Source organism: Bombina bombina, chromosome 2, assembly GCF_027579735.1.
Source record: "Bombina bombina isolate aBomBom1 chromosome 2, aBomBom1.pri, whole genome shotgun sequence".
NCBI classification, from domain to species: domain Eukaryota; kingdom Metazoa; phylum Chordata; class Amphibia; order Anura; family Bombinatoridae; genus Bombina; species Bombina bombina.
Window position 1 is genome coordinate 1,275,194,887 of NC_069500.1, and position 27,871 is coordinate 1,275,222,757.

The 27,871-nt window shown below is 38.9% G+C and overlaps 1 protein-coding gene across 1 annotated transcript in view; it reads left to right on the plus strand.

Moving 5' to 3' along the window:
- Positions 1-27,871, plus strand: part of LOC128647498 (ATP-dependent RNA helicase DHX15-like) — a 46,613-nt gene that overhangs the window by 7,596 nt on the left and 11,146 nt on the right. The window contains exons 2-3 of the mRNA XM_053700284.1: positions 14,263-14,593; positions 17,300-17,493. Of these exons, the coding sequence (XP_053556259.1) occupies positions 14,263-14,593; positions 17,300-17,493 (525 nt within the window). The remainder of the gene's footprint in view (positions 1-14,262; positions 14,594-17,299; positions 17,494-27,871) is intronic.

The following is a 27,871-nucleotide window of genomic DNA, read 5'->3' on the forward strand; positions in this document are numbered from 1 at the left end:
GTTTTTTTTTTCCAGCTTAAAGGGACAGTCAACACTTCATTTAACATGATTGTATATTGAAAATAAAAAACCGAAGTTGCGCCTGCACTATACCCCTCCTGCCTTGCCTCTTTCCTAATCAGCGTCGCTAACCTCTCTAATAACCGGTAAATATGGCAACCGAACTCCCCCCACCGTTACGTAGCTGCCTTCTTCTTCAACTGATAAGCAAATCAGAATCCAGTCCTCGGACAGAAATTGCACGCGCGTGCAATTTCTGTCCGAGGACTGGATTCTGATTTGCTTATCAGTCGAAGAAGGCAGCTACGTAACGGTGGGGGGAGTTCGGCTGCAATATTTACCGGTGGTTAGAGAGGTTAGCGACGCTGATTAGGAAAGAGGCAAGGCAGGAGGGGTATAGTGCAGGCGCATCTTCGGTTTTTTATTTTCAATATACAATCATGTTAAATGAAGTGTTGACTGTCCCTTTAATTATGGCCTGCTTTACTTGCATTGACAGCTACTTGTACCTCATATTGAGAGTACACGGCAACAGCTTCCAAATACAAATTCCACATTTAGAATCAACTCTGTTCATAACTGATTGCTAAAGGGACAGTTTACTCAAGTGTTCTCCCCTTTAATTTGTTCCCAATGATCCACTTTACCTGCTAGTGTATTAAATTGTTTACAAGTATTTCCATTACTTGTAGAAGAGATAAGGTAATAAAATGTTAATTTTCCATTATGTTTTTCCAAGTATTGGTGATTGGTTTATGGACAGATTTAAGATAAAGCAGCAGGTATATTTACACAATCTGATAAAGTAACAATATCTGATTATACCTACAAGCTCAACCCATTTTATTAGGTTGTGGCTTTTAAACACAAAATCAGCTAATTCATATACACAAATAAGCCTTAAAAAAGCAAATCTCATACATTTTATACTCTGCAGCTGGTAAAAAAAAAGTAATTGGAAACGCATTAAGGGAAAAACAATTTTATAGTATACTGTCCCTTTAATGAAATTAGAGGGAAACAGCCCACACCTGGCCATGAAACAGCTTCTCATTCAACTGTCCAATTATTTGGTTCATTGACAAGGAGAGGGCACCATATAAATGCTGTCATTCGTAAACCAGTCACCCAATTTGGATGTGAATACCCTCACATTAAAGTGAATGTCGATTTAGATGAATCGGTGCCCGGTTTTTAATAATCCTATTAAAAACAAGGGCACTTTTATTCAGTTTACATTTCACTCGTTTTCTTCAAATACTTACCTTTTAATCCGGACAGCTGCTGCAGCGTTTCCGCCCGTCGCGAACCCACTTCGGGGGTCCAAAATGACGAATCCATCTTCCTCCAGTCACTGCGTTTCCTCAGGCCAAGATTCCCCCGGGGGGAAAGCCGTGATTGGAGGAAGCCGGATTTGTCATTTCTGACGTATGAAGAGGTTTCCGACGGCCGTGGGAATCTCTGGAGCGGCTGTGAAGATTAAAAGGTAAGTATTTAAAGAAAACGAGTGAAATATAAATTTTGATGAATTAAAGTGCCCTTTGTTTGTTTTTATAGAATTATTAAAAACTGGGCACCGATTCATCTAAATTGACATTCACTTTAAAGCTGTTTGCACTTAATTAACGGGCCATGATACCCAAATGTTGAAACACTTGAAAGTGATGCAGCATAGCTGGAAAAAGCTGACTAGAAAATATCACCTGAACATCTCTATGTAAAAAAGAAAGATATTTTACCTCAAAAGTTCCTCAGTAGCCACATCCCATTGTAAAGGACTTCTAAGCAGCAAATCAGTATGTCTGTCCCGGGACAGCTAAGGGATTGAGCCTTGTGCACTCATGTTATTTCCCCTATTCAGTTTAAGGAAGTTTACTATGAAATCTCAAGAGTTCATGACCTCAGCACTGTTGATGCTGATTGGCTGCAGTTCATTTCTTCACTTATTTATTTTTTACCTGCAGCTGGGCAGCAGCTGAATTATAACTTTTTACACAGAACTTACTCTGCTGAGCTGAGGAGATTGAGGTAAAATATCTTCCTTTTTTTACATAGAGATGCTCAGGTGATATTTTCCTGTCAGCTTTTTACAGTTATACTGCATCAGTTTCAAGTGATTTAGCATATGAGTATTATGTCCCTTTAAGCCCACATTCATTATACTCAATATATAACTTCAACTCCTGTCTCCCCCCCTTTATTATTTTCTTTCTAACAGCTAAAAAAAAATACAATTTGCGTGTTTGTGTACTTTTTGTTTAGCAAATAGATGTGTGAAATCTTGGCATCCTGTTTGAGACCTGTTGTTTTTCACCTTTACTATCTTTCTCTATTGTTGGATCTTATGTAGTCTAGCGTCAGGAAAGGTACTCTGTTCTCTGTGAGAGAATATAACAAAGTAGATGTCTACAGCACTGTAATTCTTCTTTAAGTCTTTATTTTAGTACAGACATGGGGAAAAAAGCGACGTTTTGAGTATTAACTCATATTCTCTGTAGAAGATATTTAGTAAATTTTAGTAAATTCTAATTTTTCCATTAGATAAAGTCCTGCTCCGATGGAGCTTTATCTATTAGAGCTTGTAGCAGAGCCTCCAACTTAGCTAAGCGATGATCGGTAGCAGTAGAAAGGTCACTAACTCCCATTATGACCGATTGATGTTTGCGACAGCACTCTCTGTACAATTACTATGCCCAAGTCGGTGTGCCGATGCTTAATGGGAAAGGTTATTAATTACGGCAATATTGCTGTGGGTGCGTAGATTAACCAGTTCTGGCTAGACACCCCTGGGGTCCAGGGGGGGGAACGCTGCCTGTGAGGTCGCCGCCGCTACAGGCCTCAATCGTCCAATTCAGTCTCCAGGATCATAAATACAGCAACCAACTATAGGATCTTGTGTAGATTCGTGCTGTGACTGAAACTAATGTCAGATGCTGTAGAATTAAAGCAATTACCGGCGGATTATTGATTTTTCTTCCAGAGCTACAGAAGAGTGCGACTGCATCGAGTCGCTGCTAGGACACGCCCCCCTTTTTTTTACTTTTTATTTAGGTATCAAAACTTTGTTTATATATAAACATGAGGAAAAAGAGAACGAATCCGGATAGATAGCCAGTGCAATAGATTTTATTCATCTGTAGAGCAGTTTAGCAAGGGCAGCTTAAACTAACTGACATGTTTCGCGCATGCCTCATGCGCTTCTTCAGAAGTTTATATATATATATATATATATATATATATATATATATATATTTATATATATATATATATATATATATATATATATATATATATATATTTTTTTTTTTTTTTTTCCCCCAATAGACAACCCAAGGTATTGATCTACACCCATTTTGGTATATTTCATGCCACTGTTTAGCCGCCAAATGCTATCATATAAAAAAAGTTAATTTTTTTTACAAGCTTTGGCTTTCTCACTGAAATTATTTACACACCACTACTGCAGTCATAGGACAAGTGGTTGTAAAAATGGTCTTTGGGCCCCCTTTAAGAAATAGCAGACATTAATAGCTTTGCAATTTGTTTTTAGCAATTGGAAGTCCGCTAATTACAGCTGCGCCACCAAACTTCTGCAATTCCTGGCGGTGAAGAGGTTAATTAGTTAGCTAGTAAGGTTATTAGTATTTTAATACAGGGCTTACCCTCCCATTGGACACTCCTCACCACCCACACTCCTGAACACAATCTTAAAGGGACACTGAACCGAAATCTTTTCTTTCGTGATTCAGATAGAGCATGACATTTTAAGCAATTTTCTAATTTACTCCTATTATCACATTTTCTTCATTCTCTTGGTATCTTTATTTGAAATGCAACAATGTAAGTTTAGATGCCGGCCCATTTTTGAACAACCTGGGTTGTTCTTGCTGATTAGTGGATAAATTAATCCACCAATTAAAAAAGTGCTGTCCAGAGTCTGAACCCCCAAAAAAGCCTAGATGCCTTCTTTTTCAAATAGTATAGACAAACCGCACACTACCTGGTTCTCAGAACTAGGACTGACTATTCTGATGTCTTTTGTGCTTTTATTTGTGATTGTGTCGGGTTCCTGCTATCCCATAACTTTTTTATGTTTGACAACGAATATTTTTTGCAAACGTGTGGAACAGCGATGGGGGCAAAGTTTGCCCCCTCATTTGCTAATTTGTTTATGGGGTGGTGGGAGCTCGATGCAATCTACAATGTGAACAACCCCTTTAGGGACAATATTCATCTATATATGCGCTATATAGATGATTTGATCTTTGTTGTCAAGGGGGATTTTGTTTTTGAGGATTTTCTGAAGTACATCAATGATAATGAACTCAGTCTGGTGTTCACGGGTGGCATGCATTTGAGTGAAGCCCAATATTTAGATTTAAATTTGGTCGGTTGTGTACAAAGTGCCAGTATATTTACTGATACATATAGGAAGCCGACAGCGGGGAACACAATCTTGCATGCCACCTCGTGTCACCCCAGACATTTGATTAAGTCTATACCCAGAAGTCAGTTTCTTCGTTTACGAAGGAATGCGACAAGGGATGTATCATTTGAAAAACAGGCTGTTGAGCTTAAATATAGACTACAGGCAAGAGGCTATAATTTGAATTCTTTAGAAAAAAGTCTTTCGGAGATAAGAGAGGAGGACTGTGTACGAAGAAACAAGAGAAATATAAATAAAAAGAAAGATGGTTTCTCAGATTCAATAGTTTTTTCAACACAGTATTCCTCACAATTTCATGAAATTTGTAAAATTCTAAAGAGGAACCTTACTCTCCTGGAGGGTGATGAGATATTAAAACCATATCTGAGTTGCATAAAATTTGTTTCTAAGAAAGCGCCCACATTGGGAAATATGCTGGCGCCAAGTATGGTGTCTACTCACTCTGACAGGAAGAAGAAGAATTGGTTGGACCGCAAAGGTACCATTGATAAAGTGTTCCTGCCACCCAGGAGTGGTAATAAATTCAATATTCTGACAAAGAAAGAATTATTTTGGATTTTTACATTGTGCACTAGGGAACCTCAGGGTTTAAACAAGGAATGGGACATTAGTTTATTTACAGATTGAACTAAGTTGTAATACTAAAAATATATCTTTATCATGTGTCTCTGTTTAGCCCAACCTAGAATGTTTACATATTCATCATATTCCATCATGTCTTTTGTATATAATAATCTTTTAAACGTTTCTACTGAATATTGGTAAATATCTAAATGATAATTAACAGATCTGTAAGATTTAAAATGCTGATTGTTAAACTATAAATTCCTAGTTATTACTTTTCTAAGTAGAGGGAATGCTAGGGTTTTGTTCAGTCCTTGGATACTACTTTTTAATTGTTTTGGCCTCTTTTGCACTTGCCTGATTATTTCTAGACCTGATTCACAGATGTGATTGGTTCAGGTTGGAATATAGTCAGGCCGTGCACAACAGGCTAATATCCTATGACTAAGTGCCTGGAGGCACGAAACGCGTAAGGACACGCCCCCCTCTTACCTCCTACCTCTGTGTGTGTGTTTGTAATTGTATTGACTCTGGATTAAATATCCTTTTTATTTGCAATACTTTGGAGTGCTGCCTCTTTCTTTGTTTATATTGGTCATCCCGGGGAGGCTTGGTCCCCACTTGTGCCTGCACCTTTCAGTGACTCCAAAAGCTCTGTGTCAAAACCCTGACCTCATTTGCGTGTGCATCATACAGCACCGGAAGTCTGAACCCGGCGTCTGCATTACTCACCCGGCAGGTTCGCCTGAAGCTACCCCGCCACCCTCGCAAGCTGCAGGTGGTAGAGGGCCACTGCAAATGCCTCAATGAATCCACAACCGCAATAGTCCACAGCACCAAATAAAGAGGAAAAGTTCTTGTCTTTGTCATTTATTTTCAAACAAAAGCAACGTTTTGGGCTATTCACCCTTAATCATGCTAATTAGCATTATTAAGGGTGAATAGCCCGAAACGTTGCTTTTGTTTGCTGCTGTGTGCCTACATGCTTTTTGTAAGCTAAAAGAAAATAAATGACATTAAGACAAGAACTTTTCTTATTTTTCAAATAAAGATAGCAAGAGAAGAAAAATTGATAATAGGAGTAAATTAGATAGTGGCTTAAAATTGCATGCTTTATCTGAATCACAAAAGAAAAAATTGGGTTCAGTGTCCCTTTAAGTACTGGCAGACAAGTCTGCCAGTATGGCATGCTTTTTAAAATTTTTTTAAATAAATGTGATTATTTTCCTGCAGTGTAGGATCCTTCTTATACTCCCACCTCCCTGATCCCTCCCAAGCAGCTTTTTAACCCTCCCCCCAATGGTGGTGTTCAAAACTGCATGCTCTATCTGAATTGTGAAAGAAAAATTCTTGTCCCTTTAATCTTCAGGAAATGGAGGCAATGTAACACATGTATATTGTTTTATTGTGCAAATTATTACAATCTGGCTTTTTTGCTTCTTTTAAAGGGACATAAAACCCATATTTTTCTTTCACGCTCTATCTGAATCATGAAACGTTAAACAACTTTCTAATTTACTTCTATTATCAAATTTTCTTTATCTTGTTTTTTTGTTGTTGAAAAGCAGGAACATAAGCTCCCTGAAGCACTATATGGCAGCAGTTTTGCTAGAATGTTATTAATTTGCAAGGGAACTAGATGGAAGCACTATTTCATGTCGTATAGTGCTCCAGACGCCTACCTAGATATCTCTTCAACAAAGGATATCACAAGAATATCCCTTTAATGCTAGCTTAGAAGCTGAAATGCATTGTAGCTCCTTAGCTTTGACATAGAAGGTGGGCCAATTAGGTGTCAACATGCATATGTCACTCCTATCACTGGCTCAGGAGCTGTATTGTGACTTCTGAGTGAGAACTTAGTTGTGTTTAGTACCTTGGTGTGGTCTAAACATAGTTCTCAGGGGATGCTAATGCAAAAATAGCATGGTAATGAGAGTGTTTTGTTTTTGCACTTTATAAATAGAAATATAGTCAACAAGTGGATAAAAACTTGCCTGCTTTTACAACTCACAGGCCCTTTTTTCTTTTTGGATGTTCACAAACTTTTGCCTTTTTTCCCTGTGAAGAGTTTCTGCAGGTGAAATTTTTACAGCCACTCAAGTCAGCTGAAGGCTCCCTATCACTGCCCCAGAGGCAGAACTTTTATTCACTTACTGCAATGAGATTTTTTTTGTGATATTTATGCAGGTCATTTTAACTTGAGAGTAAAGCAAAGTTTTTAAAATGTCTGTTTTTCCTTTTCTCTTGTAGTAATAGAAAAAGAAATCCCTTAGACTGAGTCAACAATAAATGCAGGACTGCTCCATATTTGACTGTTTTCTTCATACAGCACTTTGCTCTGGATACACTGTGTTAAGGAAAACTTACAGTGCAGCCAGGGCAAAGCTCTGTTTGAAGAGAGCAATCTAATGTGGAGCAGTGCTGCAAAGTGAAAGTGCTAAGTTCCTGCATGTGTCCCATTCTTTCTGCAGACATACTGAATTTTCTGCAATGACATCTCAGATCACAGCATGTTCTGCCTTAGGGATCATCACTGTCCTGCTTGCAGTTTCGTTATAATTAAGGAGACGTTCAAAATGTCAGATATTCCTATTGTAAATGCTCCTAGAATTTTGGAACATTGAACAGAAATGTTTTACTTTTTGGGCCACTGGTTTTAAAAACTTTTAATTGTACTTAGCTGTGAGGGCTAAAAGCTAATTCAGTGCATTTCATAGAACATCTGCTTTTCTAACATGAAGATAACTGGTAGAAATAAAAAAGCAAGATTTTAGTTGTATTATATTACTAGCGGTGTACATGGGCCAAAATGGTTAATGAAAGAAATATACCTATCCATTCATATACCTCTATTCATCTATCCCCCTATTCCTCTGCCCCATCCCCCTTTCCAATATCTAAAATTACAAAAAATAAAAAAAAGTAAGATTACTGAAAAAAAAACTTCATTATCCAAAATAAAAAATAAATATTCCTAATCTAAGAACCTTTTTTTTTTTTTTTAACCCCTTAATGACCGGACCATTTTTCAATTTTCTTACCCTTAATGACAATGGCTATTTTTACATTTCTGCAGTGTTTGCGTTTAGCTGTAATTTTCCTCTTACTCGTTTACTGTACCCACACATATTATATACCGTTTTTCTCGTCATTAAATGGACTTTCTAAAGATACCATTATTTTCATCATATCTTATAATTTACTAAAAAAAAATGATAAAATATGAGGAAAAAATGGAAAAAAAACACACTTTTTCTAACTTTGACCCCCAAAATCTGTTACACATCTACAACCACCAAAAAACACCCATGCTAAATAGTTTCTAAATTTTGTCCTGAGTTTAGAAATACCCAGTGTTTACATGTTCTTTGCTTTTTTTGCAATTTATAGGGCAATAAATACAAGTAGCACTTTGCTATTTCCAAACCACTTTTTTTCAAAATGAGCGCTAGTTACTTTGGAACCCTGATATCTGTCAGGAATACCTGAATATCCCTTGACATGTATATATTTTGTTTTAGAAGACATCCCAAAGTATTGATCTAGGCCCATTTTGGTATATTTCATGCCACCATTTCACCGCCAAATGCGATAAAAAAAAAAAAAAAAAGTTCACTTTTTCACAAATTTTGTCACAAACTTTAGGTTTCCCACTGAAATTATTTACAAACAGCTTCTGCAATTATGGCACAAATGGTTGTAAATGCTTCTCTGGGATCCCCTTTGTTCAGAAATAACAGACTTATATGGCTTTGTGGTTGCTTTTTGGTAATTAGAAGGCCGCTAAATGCCGCTGCGCACCACACGTTTTATGCCCAGGAGTGAAGGGGTTAATTAGGGAGCTTGTAGGGTTAATTTTAGCTTTAGTGTAGTGTAGTAGACAACCCCAAGTATTGATCTAGGCCCATTTTGGTATATTTTATGCCACCATTTCACCGCCAAATGCGAGCAAATAAAAAAAAAAAACTTTTTTTTTCACAATTTTAGGTTTCTCACTGAAATTATTTACAAACAGCTTGTGCTATTATGGCAGAAATTGTTGTAAAAGCTTCTCTGGGATGCCCTCTGTTCAGAAATAGCAGACTTATATGGCTTTTTGCGTTGCTTTTTGGTAATTAGAAGGCCGCTAAATGCTGCTGCGCACCACACGTGAATTATGCCCAGCAGTGAAGGGGTTAAATTAGGTAGCTTGTAGGGAGCTTGCAGGGTTAATTTTAGAGATCAGCCTCCCACCTGACACATCCCACCCCCTGATCCCTCCCAAACAGCTCTCTTCCCTCCCCCACCCCACAATTGTTACCGCCATCTTAAGTACTGGCAGAAAGTCTGCCAGTACTAAATAAAAGAGTTTTTTTTTTTTTTTTTAAATAAAAATTATAAAATATTTTAGTTGTGATGGACCCCTGCCTTAGCACCAACCTCCCTGATCCCCCCCTCCAGCTCTCTAACCCTCTCCCCTACCTAATTACCGCCATCTTGGGTACTGGCAGCTGTCTGCCAGTACCCAGTTTGGCCCCACTGGCCAAACTATTTAAATTTTATTTATAACTTTTATTTGTATTTTTTATACAAATTTATTTCTGTAGTGTAGCAGCCCCCCCACAATACCCCCACCCCCTCCCAGATCCTTTTATATGTAAAAAAAAAAAAAAAGTAACTTTTTTTTTTAATTTTTTTTCCCCTTCCTTCATTGGTGTCAGTGTGGTAATGCGCGCACGTGCATCAACGCGTGCACGTGTGCGCGCATCGTGCACGCGCGCGCACACGCTCCCTCCTCCCACTGGGCAAAGGCACCATCGGCACCATCACTACCGGTGCAGAGAGGGCCACAGAGTGGCTCTCTCTGCATCGGAGGCTTGTAAAGGGGTATTGCAGGATGCCTCCATATCGAGGCATCACTGCAATACCCTCAGAGCTGCTGGAAGTGATTGTGATCACTTCCAGCACTCTGTTAGACAACTGACGTACCAGGTACGTCCATTGTCATTAACTGCTTGTTAATGCATGACGTACCTGGTACGTCAGTTGTCATTAAGGGGTTAAGCCACCCTAATCTACTAATAGCCCTTAAAAGGGCCTTTTGTAGGGCATTGCCCTAAGTTAAACAGCTCTTTTACCTAAAAAAATGACTAATCTCCCCTCTAACATTAAAACCCCCCAAATTAATAAAAACAACTAACACTAATAAACCTAAACTACCAATTGCCCCTAAAGGGGCATTTGTATGGGCATTCAGCTCTTTTTGACTGCCCTTAAAGGGGCATTCAGCTCATTTTAACATTGCCCAAAAAACCCCATTTAAAAAAATAACCCCCCCCCCCAAAAAAAAAAACTTTAAAAAAAAAACCTAACACTAAAGCACCAAACGGGTACGGTTCCTGAAGTCCGTTGGATAAGGTTTTCTTCCAGGCGGGTCCATCATCTTCATCCACAGCGAAGGCGGCACAGAGATGTGGAGCGGTGTTCCCAGATGTGGTGATTCGCGGTAGTCACCGGCGGCGGAGACGCTCCTCTGCGGTGAGGAGGCTCCTCTTTATGCGATCGTCCGCCGCACACTGAAACCAAGAGCAAGTGAAATCTTATTGGCTATTCACTAGCCAATAAGATTTCAGTTGCTCTCATCCTATTGGCTGTTCACCAGCCAATACTATTTCACTTGCTGTCATTCTATTGGCTGATGTGAAAATGTCAGCCAATAGGAATGCAACATACCCCAATAAATATGGGGTACCTTGCATTTAATCTTCAGTGTGCGGCGGACGATCGCATGCAGAGGCGCACCGGCGCCGCTTAGGATCGCCACATCTGGGAACACCGCTCCGCATCTCCGCTCCTCGCCGCCTTTGCTGTGGATGAAGATGATGGACCCGCCTGGAAGAAGACCTTCTCTGTCGGACTTCAGGAACCGTGAGTACCTATTTGGGGCTTTAGTTTTTTTTGTTTGTTGTTTTTTTTAATTTAATTAGGGTTTTTTGGGCAATGTGAAAAAGAGCTGAATGCCCTTTTAAGGGCAATGCCCATACAAATGCCCCTTTAGGGGGCAATGGGTAGCTTTAGGTTTATTAGTGTTAGTTTTTTTTTTTATTTTGGGGGATTTGGTGGGTGGGGGGTTTTAATGTTAGATGGGGAATTAGTAATTTTTAATGTAAAAGCTGATTTCTTTAGGGCAATGCCCTACAAAAAGCCCTTTTAAGGGCTATTGGTATTTTATTCTTAGATTAGGGGGTGTTTTTATTTTGGGGGGCTTTTTTTTATTTTCATAGTAATTGGGTTTAATTTTTTTTATTTTGGATAATGTGTTTTATTATTTTGTGTAATGTTAGACTTTTTTATTCTGTAATTTTAGATTAGTTTAAACTTGTTTTTTTATTTTTAAAGTAATGTTAGGTTTTTTATTTTAATTGTAATTTAGGATTATTTTAATTTATGTAATGGGGTTAATTTAGGGGTTGTTAGGTTAGGGGGCTTAGTGATTAGTTATTTGCGTTGTGTGGTTTGGCGGTTTAGGGGTTAATAGATTTATTCGGTTAATTAACAATGTGGGTTAATGGCGGTATAGGGGTTAATAGATGTATTGGGTAGTTTGCGATGTTGGGGTTGGTGGATTTAGGGGTTAATAATTTTATTAGGTAGTTGGTTATTTAAAAAAACCCCCAAAAAAACTTATTGCGGGCGGTTAGTTTTTTTTGGCTGCGCGACTTCAACATTCTTTTGGTTGCCTAGTGCTGCCAACATTCCTTTGAAGATGCGTGCGCAGCTGGCAACAGGCGCATTACAAACACAATTATAGTATAGATACTGGGGGTGTAAAGATATATTTGAAAGTGATTACTATATGTGATATCTAGCTCTTAAAAGTATTTTTGTGTTCAGAAAGCTATGCCTGCTACCAGTGTTTAAATGTTTGTTTTCAATTTTTTATGAATATAAACGGAACAACCTCAAAATGTAGGAAGCGCCAACTATTATACTTTTAAGTGAATGTGAAACAGTTTGATACTTGGTTATAAAAGGTTAACAAGAAAATTGTTAAATCTGGTTGGATCTCAAAGTTCTAAAAAATGTAACCTCAATGGGTAACTCCCCCCCCCCCAGCATGCCGAATTTCACATAATACTCCCCCCCCCCCCCTTTAGCTTTTAATCGTAGAGTAGTTTTACACTTAGGATCTGTTTCATATTGTGAGGATGCCTGTTTAACTGTTCCCAAATGTTAAATCCCATAAGGTTTTATTTATTTTTTATTTTTTCTCATCTTTTGAGTCTTATCCTTATTTTTAAAGGCTGTCTACTCCAGAATTGGATTGTTTAAAAAAAATAGATAATCCCTTTATTACTCATTCCCCAGTTTTGCATAACCAACACCGTTATATTAATATTGTTTTTACCTCTGCAATAACCTTGTATTTAAGCCTCTGCAGACTGCCCCCTTATTTCAGTTCTTTTGACATACTTGCATTTTAACCAATCAGTGCTGACTCCTTTGTAAATCCATAGCAGTAAGCAGTTATCTATAGGGCTGCAACTAACGATTATTTTAATAATCGATTAATCGGCCGATTTAATTTTTTGATTAATCGGATAAAAAATAAATATTTTTTTCCTATATTTAAAATAAAATCCACATACTGAGTGTTATAAATATAAACTTCAGACTGAAACTTTACAACTTTACATTAACAGAACTGTTGGTCCAATTTTTTTAAGCAGCAGAACACATTTTTATAATTAAGCAAAACAAATCCACAAACTGTTTTAAAAGAGAACTAGTAAGAGAGGTAGACTATCACTGTTTATAACATTCTGTTATTCACTCTTTCAGAAACTTTGTCAACATGTCCACATGCTCCTGGCTGAGGCTGGCATACTTTTTTTGCAAGCTATTTTGCCTGCAGCTGAGGAGAGGTGCTCAGATGGTGTTGAGGTGCCTGAGATGCATAAGTAGGGTTTTGCCAATTTCACCAAGGTGGGCTATTTATCTTTGTTAGCTTTTCACCAATGCAAGGGGCCTCTTAACAAAGTAAGCCTGGACTTCATTCTGACATAAAAATATCTTGAATATCTATATGCAATGGTAAACAACCAGCTATAATGTTAGGGGGAAAAATATCTAGTCCACTCTTAAAATAACATATATAGTTACATTTGAATTGGTTGAATTTGGTACATATTCCAATTAATTAAAAATATATATATATATAAAAAAAAAAAAGGCAAAAGAGCTAAACAATGGAGCTTAAGACCACTGCTCCATAACTGGTCCGCTGCCTCTGAGGCTGCGGTCTGCAATCTGCCCGATCCTATACGATCGGGCTGATTGACACCCCCTGCTAGCAGCCGAATGGGCGCAAATCTGCAGGGGGCGGCATTGCACAAGCAGTTCTGGTGAACTGCTTGTGCAATGTTAAATACCGACAGCGTATGCTGTCGGACATGAAACGCTACAGCGTATCATGTCGGACAGACATTGATAAATTGGCCCCAATATATCAGTAACAGGACACAGCCTTACACATTTATCTAAAGAGTATATATAATCAGCAATAGCAAGCAATCCGCAAAAAATTGTGCAAACAGGTAATGGTGGCATCAATTCATATAAAATATGCCATCAACCTAGGGCTAGCTGTAAAAATTAATATTAAGCTCGGCACTATATCATACAAAGCATAGTCCCAAATCACCTGATTTAATATAAACAATCCAAATGATAACTCCTATTATTTCTGGGTTGCAAATAAGACAGGAGTAGTTGTAAACCTAAAAAGAATATTATACTGTCCTGAAAAAGTTAAAAGTAAAATGTCTGTAGATGTCCTTTAGGTTAAGGGCATAACCATAAAACAAAATACCATGTGCAGGAGCTCATTGGAGTAAAGCAACTGGTGCTGTGCACAGACCAACTAATTGCCAACCTACTAATCGATGAGATTTGTTGACAACTATTTTCATAATCGATTATGCCGATTAGTTGTTGCAGCTCTAGTTATCTATATATGACACATAAACTAGCACTGTCTAGCTGTGAAAAACTGTCCAAATGCACTGAGATAAGAGGCGTCCTTCAAGGGCTTAAAAATGTGCATATGAGCCTACCTAGCTTTAGCTTTCAACACAGAATATCAAGAGAACAAAGCCAATTTTATGAAAATGGAAATTTTTTAAAGTTTTATATTGCATACCCTATTTGAATCATGAAAGTTTAATTTAGCTAGGCTTTCTCTTTAAGTGACATATTGTTTCTTTTAGGAAAGAGAGAGATCGCGATAGAGATGACCGCTCAAAGGATCGAGACCGGGATCGTGACAGAGATCGAGAAAGGGATAAAGAAAAGGAAATCCGATCTCCTCAAAACTCCCCTTTCATAACAGCTGGTGGCTTACCAACAATAAAACCAGCAGCGCTCCCACAAGGCATTAATCCATTCACCAACTTGCCCCACACACCACGATATTATGATATATTGAAAAAGCGTCTTCAGCTTCCAGTCTGGGAGTATAAAGAACGTTTTACAGATATTCTTGTAAGGAACCAGTCCTTTGTTTTGGTTGGAGAGACTGGTTCTGGCAAAACTACTCAGGTATGTCCTGCTTGTCTGTTCATTCACCTGAACTTAAGTTTTTGTTTTGCATTGCATGTGTGTGCAGAATGGTACCACTTTTCTAACTATAATACCTTATTGCGTCATTAACTGCATTGATCTAAGTGATCTTAAAATGTATTGATTTCTCAGTGTACGAAGCTGACGGCATTGGCTGCGTTTTGCCTAAAAGTAAGGGGTACTTCATTTACACCTCAAAAGATTTTGGAGGAAAAATAAGTATACTGGTTAATACTGTTTCTATATTAAGTTTTAGTACAGCCAATCAGAGGGTGTTCGACCTTGGCTATTCTCAAAGGCTATGTGTATCCGTGTGCTTGTTGCCTAATAAGAGAGACTGTACATGTACTCCTTAGGTAACAGGGGCTTAGGCACACTGCTGATGAGAATAACTCAGGCACACAAAAAACACACAAAAAAGTATTATTGTGGGCGCCTGTTGGAACCTGCAAGAATAGTAAAAAAATACGTTTTTAATACACAAGTATTTTAAGATTTCCCTAATTTGTAGATCTCCTAGGGAATTGGAGGTAATGTGTTACACTTATGTGGACATAAGTACACAACTTAATGCCCTAGATCATTTTACTTTTGCATCCCTCTGAAGCGATACCTAGTCTGGAGCACCACAAGCCAGGAAATAGTGCTGCCATATAGTGCTCTTGCGAATAAATAGCGTTCTTGCTAAAACACTGCCAGACACATGCACGCTCCTGAGCTTAAAGGGACATGATTCCGATACAGCATACAATTATAAACAACTTTTAAAATTTACTTTTATTATCAAATGTTCTTCTTTCTCCTGGAATTTTTTGTTGAAGGTACAGTAAACTAAATATATTTGTATTTAAAACAATGCAGATAGCTTATAGTGACTGGTAATTATAACCTATATGTTTTTAACTTGAGCATCATTATTCATATTTTAAAGATGCGTGTTTGTCAGACCTTTTGATTTTCCTCAATTGGCATGATGTCCCACAACAGTATGGTGCTTCTATTGATGGCAATCACATCTGCAGATTTACACTCCAGACCATCACGTAACCCTGACCTAGATAGAGATAAATATAGATGTGTGTATGGCCGTTATAAAGACAAATGGGATCAGCTGTTGCGCGGTACTTCACAAGGATTAAACAGTGTTTGTGTCACTAGTGATGGAATTACAGGCTCTATCACTATAAGGGCCCTTTGAGTCATGAAAGAAAAATGTCTTTCAGCAGAGCATACAATTAATATAAATAAGTTTACAATTTACTTTGTTCTCATGGTATAGAGATACCAAGATGGTATAGTATACACGTCAGGAAAAAGTGCTGCCATCTAGTGCTCTTGCAAAGTGTGCTCCTGAGCTCACCTTCCTGTTTTTCAACTAAGGATATAGAGAGAATAAAATCTGATAATCTAAGTAAATTGGAAAGTTGTTTAAAATTACTTTTTGAGCTTCATGTCCTTTTAAGATAGACTGTAAAATATGTATTAATCTTATCCATGTTTCTCCTTTGCTTTTTTTGTGAGAATTAAGGCAAATTTGTCCAATATATATTTGGTTTAGTAAAGCAAATGCAGTATAAATGTACTAATTTCCATCTGTTTTAAAGGGACACAGTGTAATGTAAAATTGTTTTTCCCTTAATATTTCCAATGACGACTTATACCAGCTGCAGAGTATACAATGTATGAGAAATGTTTTTTCTTTCTGTGTATGGAATAACTGGTTTTGTTCTTTGAAACCACAACCCATCAAAATGGGTTGAGCTTGCAGTAAAAGCAGATATCCTTATTTTATAACTCTCTGCACTCACACATGCTTCTTTATATTATATCTGTCTGTAAGCCAAATCTCAATGTTTTAAAGGAACAATTGAACATTAACATTGTATTATCTCTCCCTCCCCCTACTCAGTATAGGGATCCCACAGGGAAAACCAGCTATTTCAAACTCCAAAATAAAGTAAAAAGGATTATTTTAATACATTCCATGAAGTAAAATAGATTTTTGGAAACAAATTAAAGTGAATGTAAAGTTTTTTTTATCAAGTAGTGCCCGGTTTTTAAAAATACTATTAAAAACAGGGGCACTTTCATTGATGAAACTTTACATTGCACCATATTTGTAGAAATACCTCTTCGTCTTGAAAGCCGCTCCAGCGCTTTGCTAGCCCGTCGCAAGCGTCTTTCTACGTCAGCAATGACGATTCCGGCATCCTCCAATCACGCTTGCAACGGGCGGGGGAAGCGACATCGGTGATCCAGATTTCAAAACGAAGAGGTAAGTATTTCTTCAAATATGGTGCAATGTAAAGTTTCATCAGTGAAAGTGCCCCTGTTTTTAATAGTATTTTTAAAAACCGGGCACTACTTGATGAAACTTTACGTTCACTAAAGAGTTGGGGGGGTAGGATAAACTGTCTCTTTAAAGTATGAGAGCAATAAGTTTACATTTTTAAAATCTTATGATGAAATATTCCTGGACTCACTTTATTATTACTATAAATCTGTTGTTGTTGACTGGCAAATGTTGCACTTGAACAAAGCATATAGAAAAATGTTCCAAATCAAGATCATACTTGTTTTTGTTTTAAATGATACAACTTAAGGTGACATTAAAGTAAACTCAGGCATACATATGTACATTTCAAATGTTTAGAAGTTCACAGGCGCATGTCATTTGTAATACAGATACCACAATGGTGTGTTGAGTATATGAGAGCATTGCCTGGACCCAAGCGAGGTGTTGCATGTACCCAGCCCAGAAGAGTGGCTGCTATGAGTGTGGCCCAAAGAGTTGCTGATGAAATGGATGTGATGTTGGGTCAAGAAGTGGGTTACTCTATTCGATTTGAAGACTGCAGCAGTGCAAAAACAATCTTGAAGTAAGTGAAACAGATTTTTGCCAGAAAGGCTTTTTTATGTATAGATGTTAATTATGTAGAGGCAAAAAAACATGTGAAACACCAGTACAAATGGATTGATGGTATTTAGTGGATAAGCATGTTGCTGATTGCATCAAATTTAATTTGCAAGCTGTCTGTAATTACTTTCTTTTTTAGAAGTCTGGTTTTGGTACCCTTTTCATGACCGGACCATGAGAGGCTGTGATTTAATAAGGGGACAATAAAGTAAAACTTTACCATTCATTATTTCAGAGCATGCAATTTTGAGAAACTTTCCATTTTGCTTCTGTGATCAATTTTGCTTAGTTCATTTGGTATCCTTTGTTAAAGAGTAATAGGTGAGATCAGGAGCGTGTATGTGCCCATAGCCATCTGGCAGCAGTGTATACATTGCTACATACTCTCAGCGGTAGCACAGTGTGCAACTTTTACTGTTTAACAAAAGACACTAAGAGAACTAAGCAAAATTGATGATATGAGTAAAATTGGAAAGCTGTTTTAAATGGATTCGATAGAACATACCATTTTAAACAGAATGTTAGTCAAAATTAAACTTAAAGGACCAGTCAACACAGCAGATTTGCATAATCAACGAATGCAAGATAACAAGACAATGCAATAGCACTTAGTTGAACTTCAAATGAGTAGTAGATTTTGTTATGACAATTTTAAAAGTTGTCTATTTCCACTCCCTGTACCATGTGACAGTCATCAGCCAATCACAAATACATACATTTGTTCTGTGAAATCTTGCACATGCTCAGTAGGAGTTGGTGACTCAAAGTTTAAATATAAAAAGACTCTTCACATTTTGTTAATGGAAGTAAATTGGAAAGTTGTTAAAAAATGCTGCTCTATCTGAATCATGAAGTTTAATTTTGACTGGAGCGTCCCTTTTTAAATGAATTTGAGAACACATTTAAATCCATTTAAGTTTTATTTTGACTTTACGGTCCATTTAATTCACTAGGTGCAAGTAAATAACTCTTTACTTTACTAGACCCATAAAATGAGCACTTTTCTTCTGTTAAGTGTGATCAGTCCACGGGTCATCATTACTTCTGGGATATTAACTGCTCCCCTACAGGAAGTGCAAGAGGATTCACCCAGCAGAGCTGCATATAGCTCCTCCCCTCTACGTCACTCCCAGTCATTCTCTTGCACCCAGCAACTAGATAGGTCGTGTGAGAGGACTATGGTGATTATACTTAGTTTTATATCTTCAATCAAAAGTTTGTTATTTTAAAATAGCACCGGAGTGTGTTATTACCTCTCTGGCAGAGTTTGAGGAAGAATCTACCAGAGTTTTGCTATGATTTTAGCCGGAGTAGTTAAGATCATATTGCTGTTCTCGGCCATCTGAGGAGTGAGGTAAACTTCAGATCAGGGGACAGCGGGCAGATGAATCTGCATAGAGGTATGTAGCAGTTTTTATTTTCTGACAATGGAATTGATGAGAAAATCCTGCCATACCGATATAATGTCATGTATGTATACTTTACACTTCAGTATTCTGGGAGAATGGTACTTCACTAGAATTACACTGTAAGAAGGACATAAAGCTGTTTAATAACTAGAGATTATGTTTAACGTTTTTGCTGGAATGTAAAATCGTTTTCATTTGCTGAGGTACTGAGTGAATAAATGTTTGGGCACCATTTTTCCACTTGGCAGTTGCTTAAATCTGTTTTTTCTGTCAGTTTCTGTTCTCCCTCACTGCTGTGTGTGTGGGGGAGGGGCGCTTTTACTATGCATCAAATATTTCAGTCAGCAACTCATTGTATTCCCTGCATGATCTGGTTCATCTCTACAGAGCTCAGGGGTCTTCAAAACTTATTTTGAGGGAGGTAATTTCTCTCAGCAGAGCTGTGAGAATTATAGTTTGACTGAAATAAAAACTTTTATTCTGTAATTTGTTTCCTGCTTTCAGAAATTGTTATCTTTGCTAATGGGATTAAACCTTTGCTAAAGTTGTGTTGTTTACAAGGATTGAGGCTATAACTGTTTCAATTTATTAATTTTTAACTGTCATAGATCTTCTGTGCTTCTTAAAGGCACAGTACGTTTTAATATTATTCTATTTGAATTGTATTTCCAAGTTGCAAGTTTATTTGCTAGTGTGTTAAACATGTCTGATTCAGAAGATGATACCTGTGTCATTTGTTGCAATGCCAAAGTGGAGCCCAATAGAAATTTATGTACTAACTGTATTGATGCTACTTTAAATAAAAATCAATCTGTACAAATTGAACAAATTTCACCAAACAACGAGGGGAGAGTTATGCCGACTAACTCGCCTCACGTGTCAGTACCTACATCTCCCGCTCAGAGGGAGGTGCGTGATATTGTAGCGCCGAGTACAGCTGGGCGGCCATTACAAATCACATTACAGGATATGGCTACTGTTATGACTGAAGTTTTGGCTAAATTACCAGAACTAAAAGGTAAGCGTGATCACTCTGGGGTGAGAACAGAGTGCGCTGATAATATTAGGGCCATGTCAGACACTGCGTCACAGGTGGCAGAACATGAGGACGGAGAACTTCATTCTGTGGGTGACGGTTCTGATCCAAACAGACTGGATTCAGATATTTCAAATTTTAAATTTAAACTGGAAAACCTCCGTGTATTACTAGGGGAGGTGTTAGCGGCTCTGAATGATTGTAACACAGTTGCAATACCAGAGAAAATGTGTAGGTTGGATAAATATTTTGCGGTACCGACGAGTACTGAGGTTTTTCCTATACCTAAGAGACTTACTGAAATTGTTACTAAGGAGTGGGATAGACCCGGTGTGCCGTTCTCACCCCCTCCGATATTTAGAAAAATGTTTCCAATAGACGCCACCACAAGGGACTTATGGCAAACGGTCCCTAAGGTGGAGGGAGCAGTTTCTACTTTAGCTAAGCGTACCACTATCCCGGTGGAGGATAGCTGTGCTTTTTCAGATCCAATGGATAAAAAGTTAGAGGGTTACCTTAAGAAAATGTTTGTTCAACAAGGTTTTATATTGCAACCCCTTGCATGCATTGCGCCGATCACGGCTGCAGCGGCATTCTGGATTGAGTCTCTGGAAGAGAACATTGGTTCAGCTACTCTGGACGACATTACGGACAGGCTTAGAGTCCTTAAACTAGCTAATTCATTCATTTCGGAGGCCGTAGTACATCTTACTAAACTTACGGCGAAGAATTCAGGATTCGCCATTCAGGCACGCAGGGCGCTGTGGCTAAAATCCTGGTCAGCTGATGTTACTTCTAAGTCTAAATTGCTTAATATACCTTTCAAAGGGCAGACCTTATTCGGGCCCGGGTTGAAAGAGATTATCGCTGACATTACAGGAGGTAAAGGCCATGCCCTGCCTCAGGACAAAGCCAAGACTAGACAGTCTAGTTTTCGTTCCTTTCGTAATTTCAAAGCAGGAGCAGCATCAACTTCCTCTGCACCAAAACAGGAAGGAGCTGTTGCTCGCTACAGACAAGGCTGGAAACCTAACCAGTCCTGGAACAAGGGCAAGCAGACTAGGAAACCTGCTGCTGCCCCCAAAACAGCATGAATTGAGGGCCCCCGATCCGGGATCGGATCTAGTGGGGGGCAGACTTTCTCTCTTCGCCCAGGCTTGGGCAAGAGATGTTCAGGATCCCTGGGCGCTAGAGATAATATCTCAGGGATACCTTCTGGACTTCAAATACTCTCCTCCAAGAGAGAGATTTCATCTGTCAAGATTGTCAACAATCCAGACAAAGAAAGAGGCTTTTCTACGCTGCGTACAAGAGCTCTTGTTAATGGGAGTAATCCATCCAGTTCCACGATCGGAACAGGGACAGGGGTTTTACTCAAATCTGTTTGTGGTTCCCAAAAAAGAGGGAACTTTCAGACCAATCCTGGACTTAAAGATCCTAAACAAATTCCTAAGAGTTCCATCGTTCAAGATGGAGACTATTCGGACAATTTTACCTATGATCCAAGAGGGTCAGTACATGACCACTGTAGATTTAAAAGATGCTTACCTGCACATACCGATTCACAAAGATCATTACCGGTACCTAAGGTTTGCCTTCCTAGACAGGCATTACCAGTTTGTGGCTCTTCCATTCGGATTGGCTACAGCGCCAAGAATCTTCACAAAGGTTCTGGGTGCTCTTCTGGCGGTACTAAGACCGCGGGGAATCTCGGTAGCTCCATACCTAGACGACATTCTGATACAAGCTTCAAGCTTTCAAACTGCCAAATCTCATACAGAGTTAGTGCTGGCATTTCTAAGGTCACATGGATGGAAGGTGAACGAAAAGAAAAGTTCACTCGTTCCACTCACAAGAGTTCCCTTCCTGGGGACTCTTATAGATTCTGTAGAAATGAAGATTTACCTGACAGAGGACAGGCTATCAAGACTTCAAAGTGCTTGCCGCACTCTTCATTCCATTCAACACCCGTCAGTGGCTCAATGTATGGAGGTAATCGGCTTAATGGTAGCGGCAATGGACATAGTACCCTTTGCACGCTTACACCTCAGACCACTGCAACTGTGCATGCTAGGTCAGTGGAATGGGGATTACTCAGACTTATCCCCTTCTCTGAATCTGGATCAAGAGACCAGAAATTCTCTTCTATGGTGGCTTTCTCGACCACACCTGTCCAGGGGAATGCCATTCAGCAGACCAGACTGGACAATTGTAACAACAGACGCCAGCCTTCTAGGTTGGGGTGCCGTCTAGAATTCCCTGAAGGCTCAGGGACTATGGAGTCAGGAGGAGAGTCTCCTGCCAATAAACATTCTGGAATTGAGAGCAGTTCTCAATGCCCTCCTGGCTTGGCCCCAGTTGACAACTCGGGGGTTCATCAGGTTTCAGTCGGACAACATCACGACTGTAGCTTACATCAACCATCAGGGAGGGACAAGAAGCTCCCTAGCTATGATGGAAGTATCAAAGATAATTCGCTGGGCAGAGTCTCACTCTTGCCACCTGTCAGCAATCCACATCCCGGGAGTGGAGAACTGGGAGGCGGATTTTTTAAGTCGTCAGACTTTTCATCCGGGGGAGTGGGAACTTCATCCGGAGGTCTTTGCCCAAATACTTCGACGTTGGGGCAAACCAGAGATAGATCTCATGGCGTCTCGACAGAACGCCAAGCTTCCTCGTTACGGGTCCAGATCCAGGGATCCAGGAGCAGTCCTGATAGATGCTCTGACAGCACCTTGGGACTTCAGGATGGCTTACGTGTTTCCACCCTTCCCGTTGCTTCCTCGATTGATAGCCAGAATCAAACAAGAGAGAGCATCAGTGATTCTAATAGCACCTGCGTGGCCACGCAGGACTTGGTATGCAGACCTGGTGGACATGTCATCCTGTCCGCCTTGGTCTCTACCTCTGAAACAGGACCTTCTGATACAGGGTCCCTTCAAACATCAAAATCTAACTTCTCTGAAGCTGACTGCTTGGAAATTGAACGCTTAATTTTATCAAGACGTGGGTTTTCTGAGTCCGTTATTAGTACCTTAATACAGACTAGGAAACCTGTTACCAGAAAGATTTACCATAAGATATGGCGTAAATACCTACATTGGTGTGAATCCAAAGGTTACTCTTGGAGTAAGGTTAGGATTCCTAGGATATTGTCTTTTCTACAAGAAGGTTTAGGGTTTTTCTGCTAGTTCGTTAAAGGGACAGATCTCAGCTCTGTCCATTCTGTTACACAAACGTCTGTCAGAAGTTCCTGACGTCCAGGCTTTTTGTCAGGCTTTGGCCAGGATTAAGCCTGTGTTTAAAACTGTTGCTCCACCATGGAGTTTAAACCTTGTTCTTAATGTTTTACAGGGCGTTCCGTTTGAACCCCTTCATTCCATTGATATAAAGTTGTTATCTTGGAAAGTTCTATTTTTAATGGCTATTTCCTCGGCTCGAAGAGTCTCTGAATTATCAGCCTTACATTGTGATTCTCCTTATTTGATTTTTCATTCGGATAAGGTAGTCCTGCGTACTAAACCTGGGTTCTTACCTAAGGTAGTTACTAACAGGAATATCAATCAAGAGATTGTTGTTCCTTCTTTATGCCCAAATCCTTCTTCAAAGAAGGAACGTCTACTACACAACCTGGATGTAGTCCGGGCTCTAAAATTTTACTTGCAGGCAACTAAGGAATTCCGACAAACGTCTTCTCTGTTTGTCATTTACTCTGGGCAGAGGAGAGGTCAAAAAGCTTCCGCTACCTCTCTTTCTTTTTGGCTTCGTAGCATAATTTGTTTAGCTTATGAGACTGCTGGACAGCAGCCCCCTGAAAGAATTACAGCTCATTCTACTAGAGCTGTGGCTTCCACTTGGGCCTTCAAGAATGAGGCCTCTGTTGAACAGATTTGCAAGGCTGCAACTTGGTCTTCGCTTCATACTTTTTCCAAATTTTACAAATTTGACACCTTTGCTTCATCGGAGGCTATTTTTGGGAGAAAGGTTCTTCAGGCAGTGGTTCCTTCTGTATAAAGAGTCTGCCTATCCCTCCCGTCGTCCGTGTACTTTTGCTTTGGTATTGGTATCCCAGAAGTAATGATGACCCGTGGACTGATCACACTTAACAGAAGAAAACATAATTTATGCTTACCTGATAAATTCCTTTCTTCTGTAGTGTGATCAGTCCACGGCCCGCCCTGTTTTTAAGGCAGGTAAATATTTTTTAATTTATACTCCAGTCACCACTTCACCCTTGGCTTTTCCTTTCTCGTTGGTCCTTGGTCGAATGACTGGGAGTGACGTAGAGGGGAGGAGCTATATGCAGCTCTGCTGGGTGAATCCTCTTGCACTTCCTGTAGGGGAGCAGTTAATATCCCAGAAGTAATGATGACCCGTGGACTGATCACACTACAGAAGAAAGGAATTTATCAGGTAAGCATAAATTATGTTTTTTTTAAAATTCCATATACCTTTTTTTTTAAAACGAAATTACGCATTTACAGGCATAGTATTCTGTTTCAAGGAAGAATGGAAAAGAAAATCTATATGTAAGGTACCGGTGTTCTGTCGAGAACTGCAATTTGAAAAATGCAATCTGACGTCACTTCCAGCAGCAGATTACATTAATTGCCTCCATTGCACATGCGAGCGCGCACCCAAGATTATCTGAAAAGAGGCGGACCCTTGGGGAGAATTTACGGAATTCTACAATAAAAGCCAGTGCGCATGCAGAATTTTTTTATGACGCTAATAAAAGCCAGAGCCTTGAGAAGTACTGTTTGAGTGCTCCAAGAACAGCTAGTGCGCATGCATGCATTTTCAGAAACCTAACACATAATTTTTAAACACATTAAAAGCACAGCAAGTATCCACGTATTTGATTTCCTTATTGTAACTGTGTAATTTGAGTAAAATTAGCTCAAAACATGGAGGTTTGCAAAAACGAAGTAGCTTAGAGAAATGAACATTATCATTGATAATAAATATTGTGTGTACTCAGCGGTTTCGCAGCTGAATATTCTAACAAGCGAAAACTTAGTCAGCTCGGCCTGAGGGTAAAGCTTGTGAGAAACAGGCGGGCACGGTGTTTACACGTTTAAATATTGTCAGGTTTCTGAAAATGCGCTCATGCGCACCATCTGTTCTTGGAGCACTCTATCAGTTCTTCTCAACGGTCTGGCTCTTTATAGGGTCATACAAAATTCTGCATGCACACTGGCTTTTATTGCAGAATTCGATAAATTCTCCCTAAGGGTCCGCCTCTTTTCAGATTAATAATCTCGGGTGCGCGCTCACTCGCATCCGCAATGGAGGCAATTAGTGTAATCTGCTGCCGGAAGTGATGTCAGATTGCAGTTTTCGATGAATTGCAGTTCTCGACAGAACACTGGCAGACAACTGCCAGTACCAAAGATGGCCGTCTTTAGTGGTAGAGTTAGAGCTCAGCTATATACATTAATGGGCGTAAATCAATATCTTGGGTTGTCAATAAAATAAAAAAAAATAAAAAAAATTTAACTGTATTTTGGGCATGTTCTTTTCTGAAATTCCTGGTGTTGAAGGTGTCAAAGGATCACTAAACACAGTAGAATACTATAAATCAATAAATGCATAATAAAAAGACAACACAAAAGCACTTGGTTTGAAATTCAAATGACTACTAGAATTTATTCCTAATGCATCATGTTGACAGCCATCAGCCAATTACAAAACACATACATTTATACTGCGAGTCTTGCACATACTCAGTAAAAGCTGGTGCCTCAAAGTGTGCATATAAAAAGATAAATAATTGAATTCGAAAGTTGATTAAAATTGTTCTGAGTGTGTCTTTAAACTCAATCACATTCTTTAATCTGGGTTATTTTGATACCAGACAATTCTGCTATTTAACGGTCTAGATGTATGTCGTATCCCAATATAGACTTGGATCACTTCTCTTGGACAACATTGGTGCACTAATCAACACAACTCAGTTTTGTAGACAAATATGTATTTTTTTTATCTATGTACTTTTTCTTTTTTCCCTTGGCCAAGAAATATTGCTCAAGAAAAGACAAAAGAAAGATATTGACTTTACCAGAATTACTTAATGGTATGGCAAGAAATTATTATGATTATGGTCAGTGTAGGTAAGCAATTCAGTGGAATTCACTTTCAAAACACTATTTGCCTCAGGGTATTATCATAACAACCTTTATGTGATTATCTTATGGTAAGCCTTAGAGCTTTTTTTATACAAATTATTCTAAGCAGATCAGTGTGTGTGTTATGGGATTGTTTTTGGTAGCATGAAAGTGGTCCACTCCTACAGTCGGCAAAGCATTAATAACCATAATCTGATAAGAGTGCCTAATGAGGTTAAAACTTTAAAACCGTAAAATCAAATAGACCTATGCCCCATAGGGCCATGGCAGTGTATGCTTTATATATTTAAAGGGATATGAAACCCACATTTCTCCAACATAGGTGTGTCCGGTCCACGGCGTCATCCTTACTTGTGGGATATTCTCTTCCCCAACAGGAAATGGCAAAGAGCCCAGCAAAGCTGGTCACATGATCCCTCCTAGGCTCCGCCTTCCCCAGTCATTCTCTTTGCCGTTGTACAGGCAACATCTCCACGGAGATGTTTAAGAGTTTTTTGGTGTTTAAATGTAGTTTTATCCTTCAATCAAGAGTTTGTTATTTTAAAATAGTGCTGGTATGTACTATTTACTCTGAAACAGAAAAGAGATGAAGATTTCTGTTTGTAAGAGGAAGATGATTTTAGCAACCGTTACTAAAATCGATGGCTGTTTCCACACAGGACTGTTGAGATGAAGTAACTTCAGTTGGGGGAAACAGTGTGCAGACTTTGCTACTTTAAGTATGACACATTTCTAACAAGACTTGGTAATGCTGGAAGCTGTCATTTTCCCTATGGGATCCGGTAAGCCATTTTATTATTAGGAATAAAGGGCTTCACAAGGGCTTTAAAGACTGGTAGACATTTTTCTGGGCTAAAACGATTACTTCATAAGCATTTTTAATAGTTTATAGCTTTGAGGAGTTATTTTAATCTTGGGAATTATGTTAAAAAAACGGCAGGCACTGTATTGGACACCTTTTTCACTGGGGGCCTTTCCTAATCATAGGCAGAGCCTCATTTTCGCGCCACTAATGCGCAGTTGTTTTTGGGAAGCAAGGCATGCAGATGCATGTGTGAGGAGCTCAGATACACAGAAAAAGCTTACTGAAGGCGTCATTTGGTATCGTATTCCCCTCTGGGCTTGGTTGGGTCTCAGCAAAGCAGATACCAGGGACTGTATAGGGGTTAAATATAAAAACGGCTCCGGTTCCGTTATTTTAAGAGTTAAAGCTTTCAAATTTGGTGTGCAATACTTTTAAGGCTTTAAGACACTGTGGTGAAATTTTGGTGAATTTTGAACAATTCCTTCATACTTTTTCACAGATTCAGTAATAAAATGTGTACAGTTTAAAATTTAAAGTGACAGTAACGGTTTTATTTTAAAACGTTTTTTGTACTTTTTTCAAGTTTATGCCTGATTAACATGTCTGAACTATCAGATAGACTATGTTCTGTATGTGAGGAAGCCAAGGTTCCTTCTCATTTAAATAGATGTGATGTATGTGACAAACAATTTAGAGAAAATGATGCCCAAGATGATTCCTCAAGTGAGGGGAGTAAGCATGGTACTGCATCATCCCCTCCTGTGTCTACGCCAGTCTTGCCCACACAGGAGGCCCCTAGTACATCTAGTGCGCCAATACTTCTTACTATGCAACAATTAACGGCTGTAATGGATAATTCTATTAAAAACATTTTAGCCAAAATGCCCACTTATCAGCGAAAGCGCGACTGCTCTGTTTTAGATACTGTAGAGCATGAGGACGCTGATGATAATGGTTCTGAC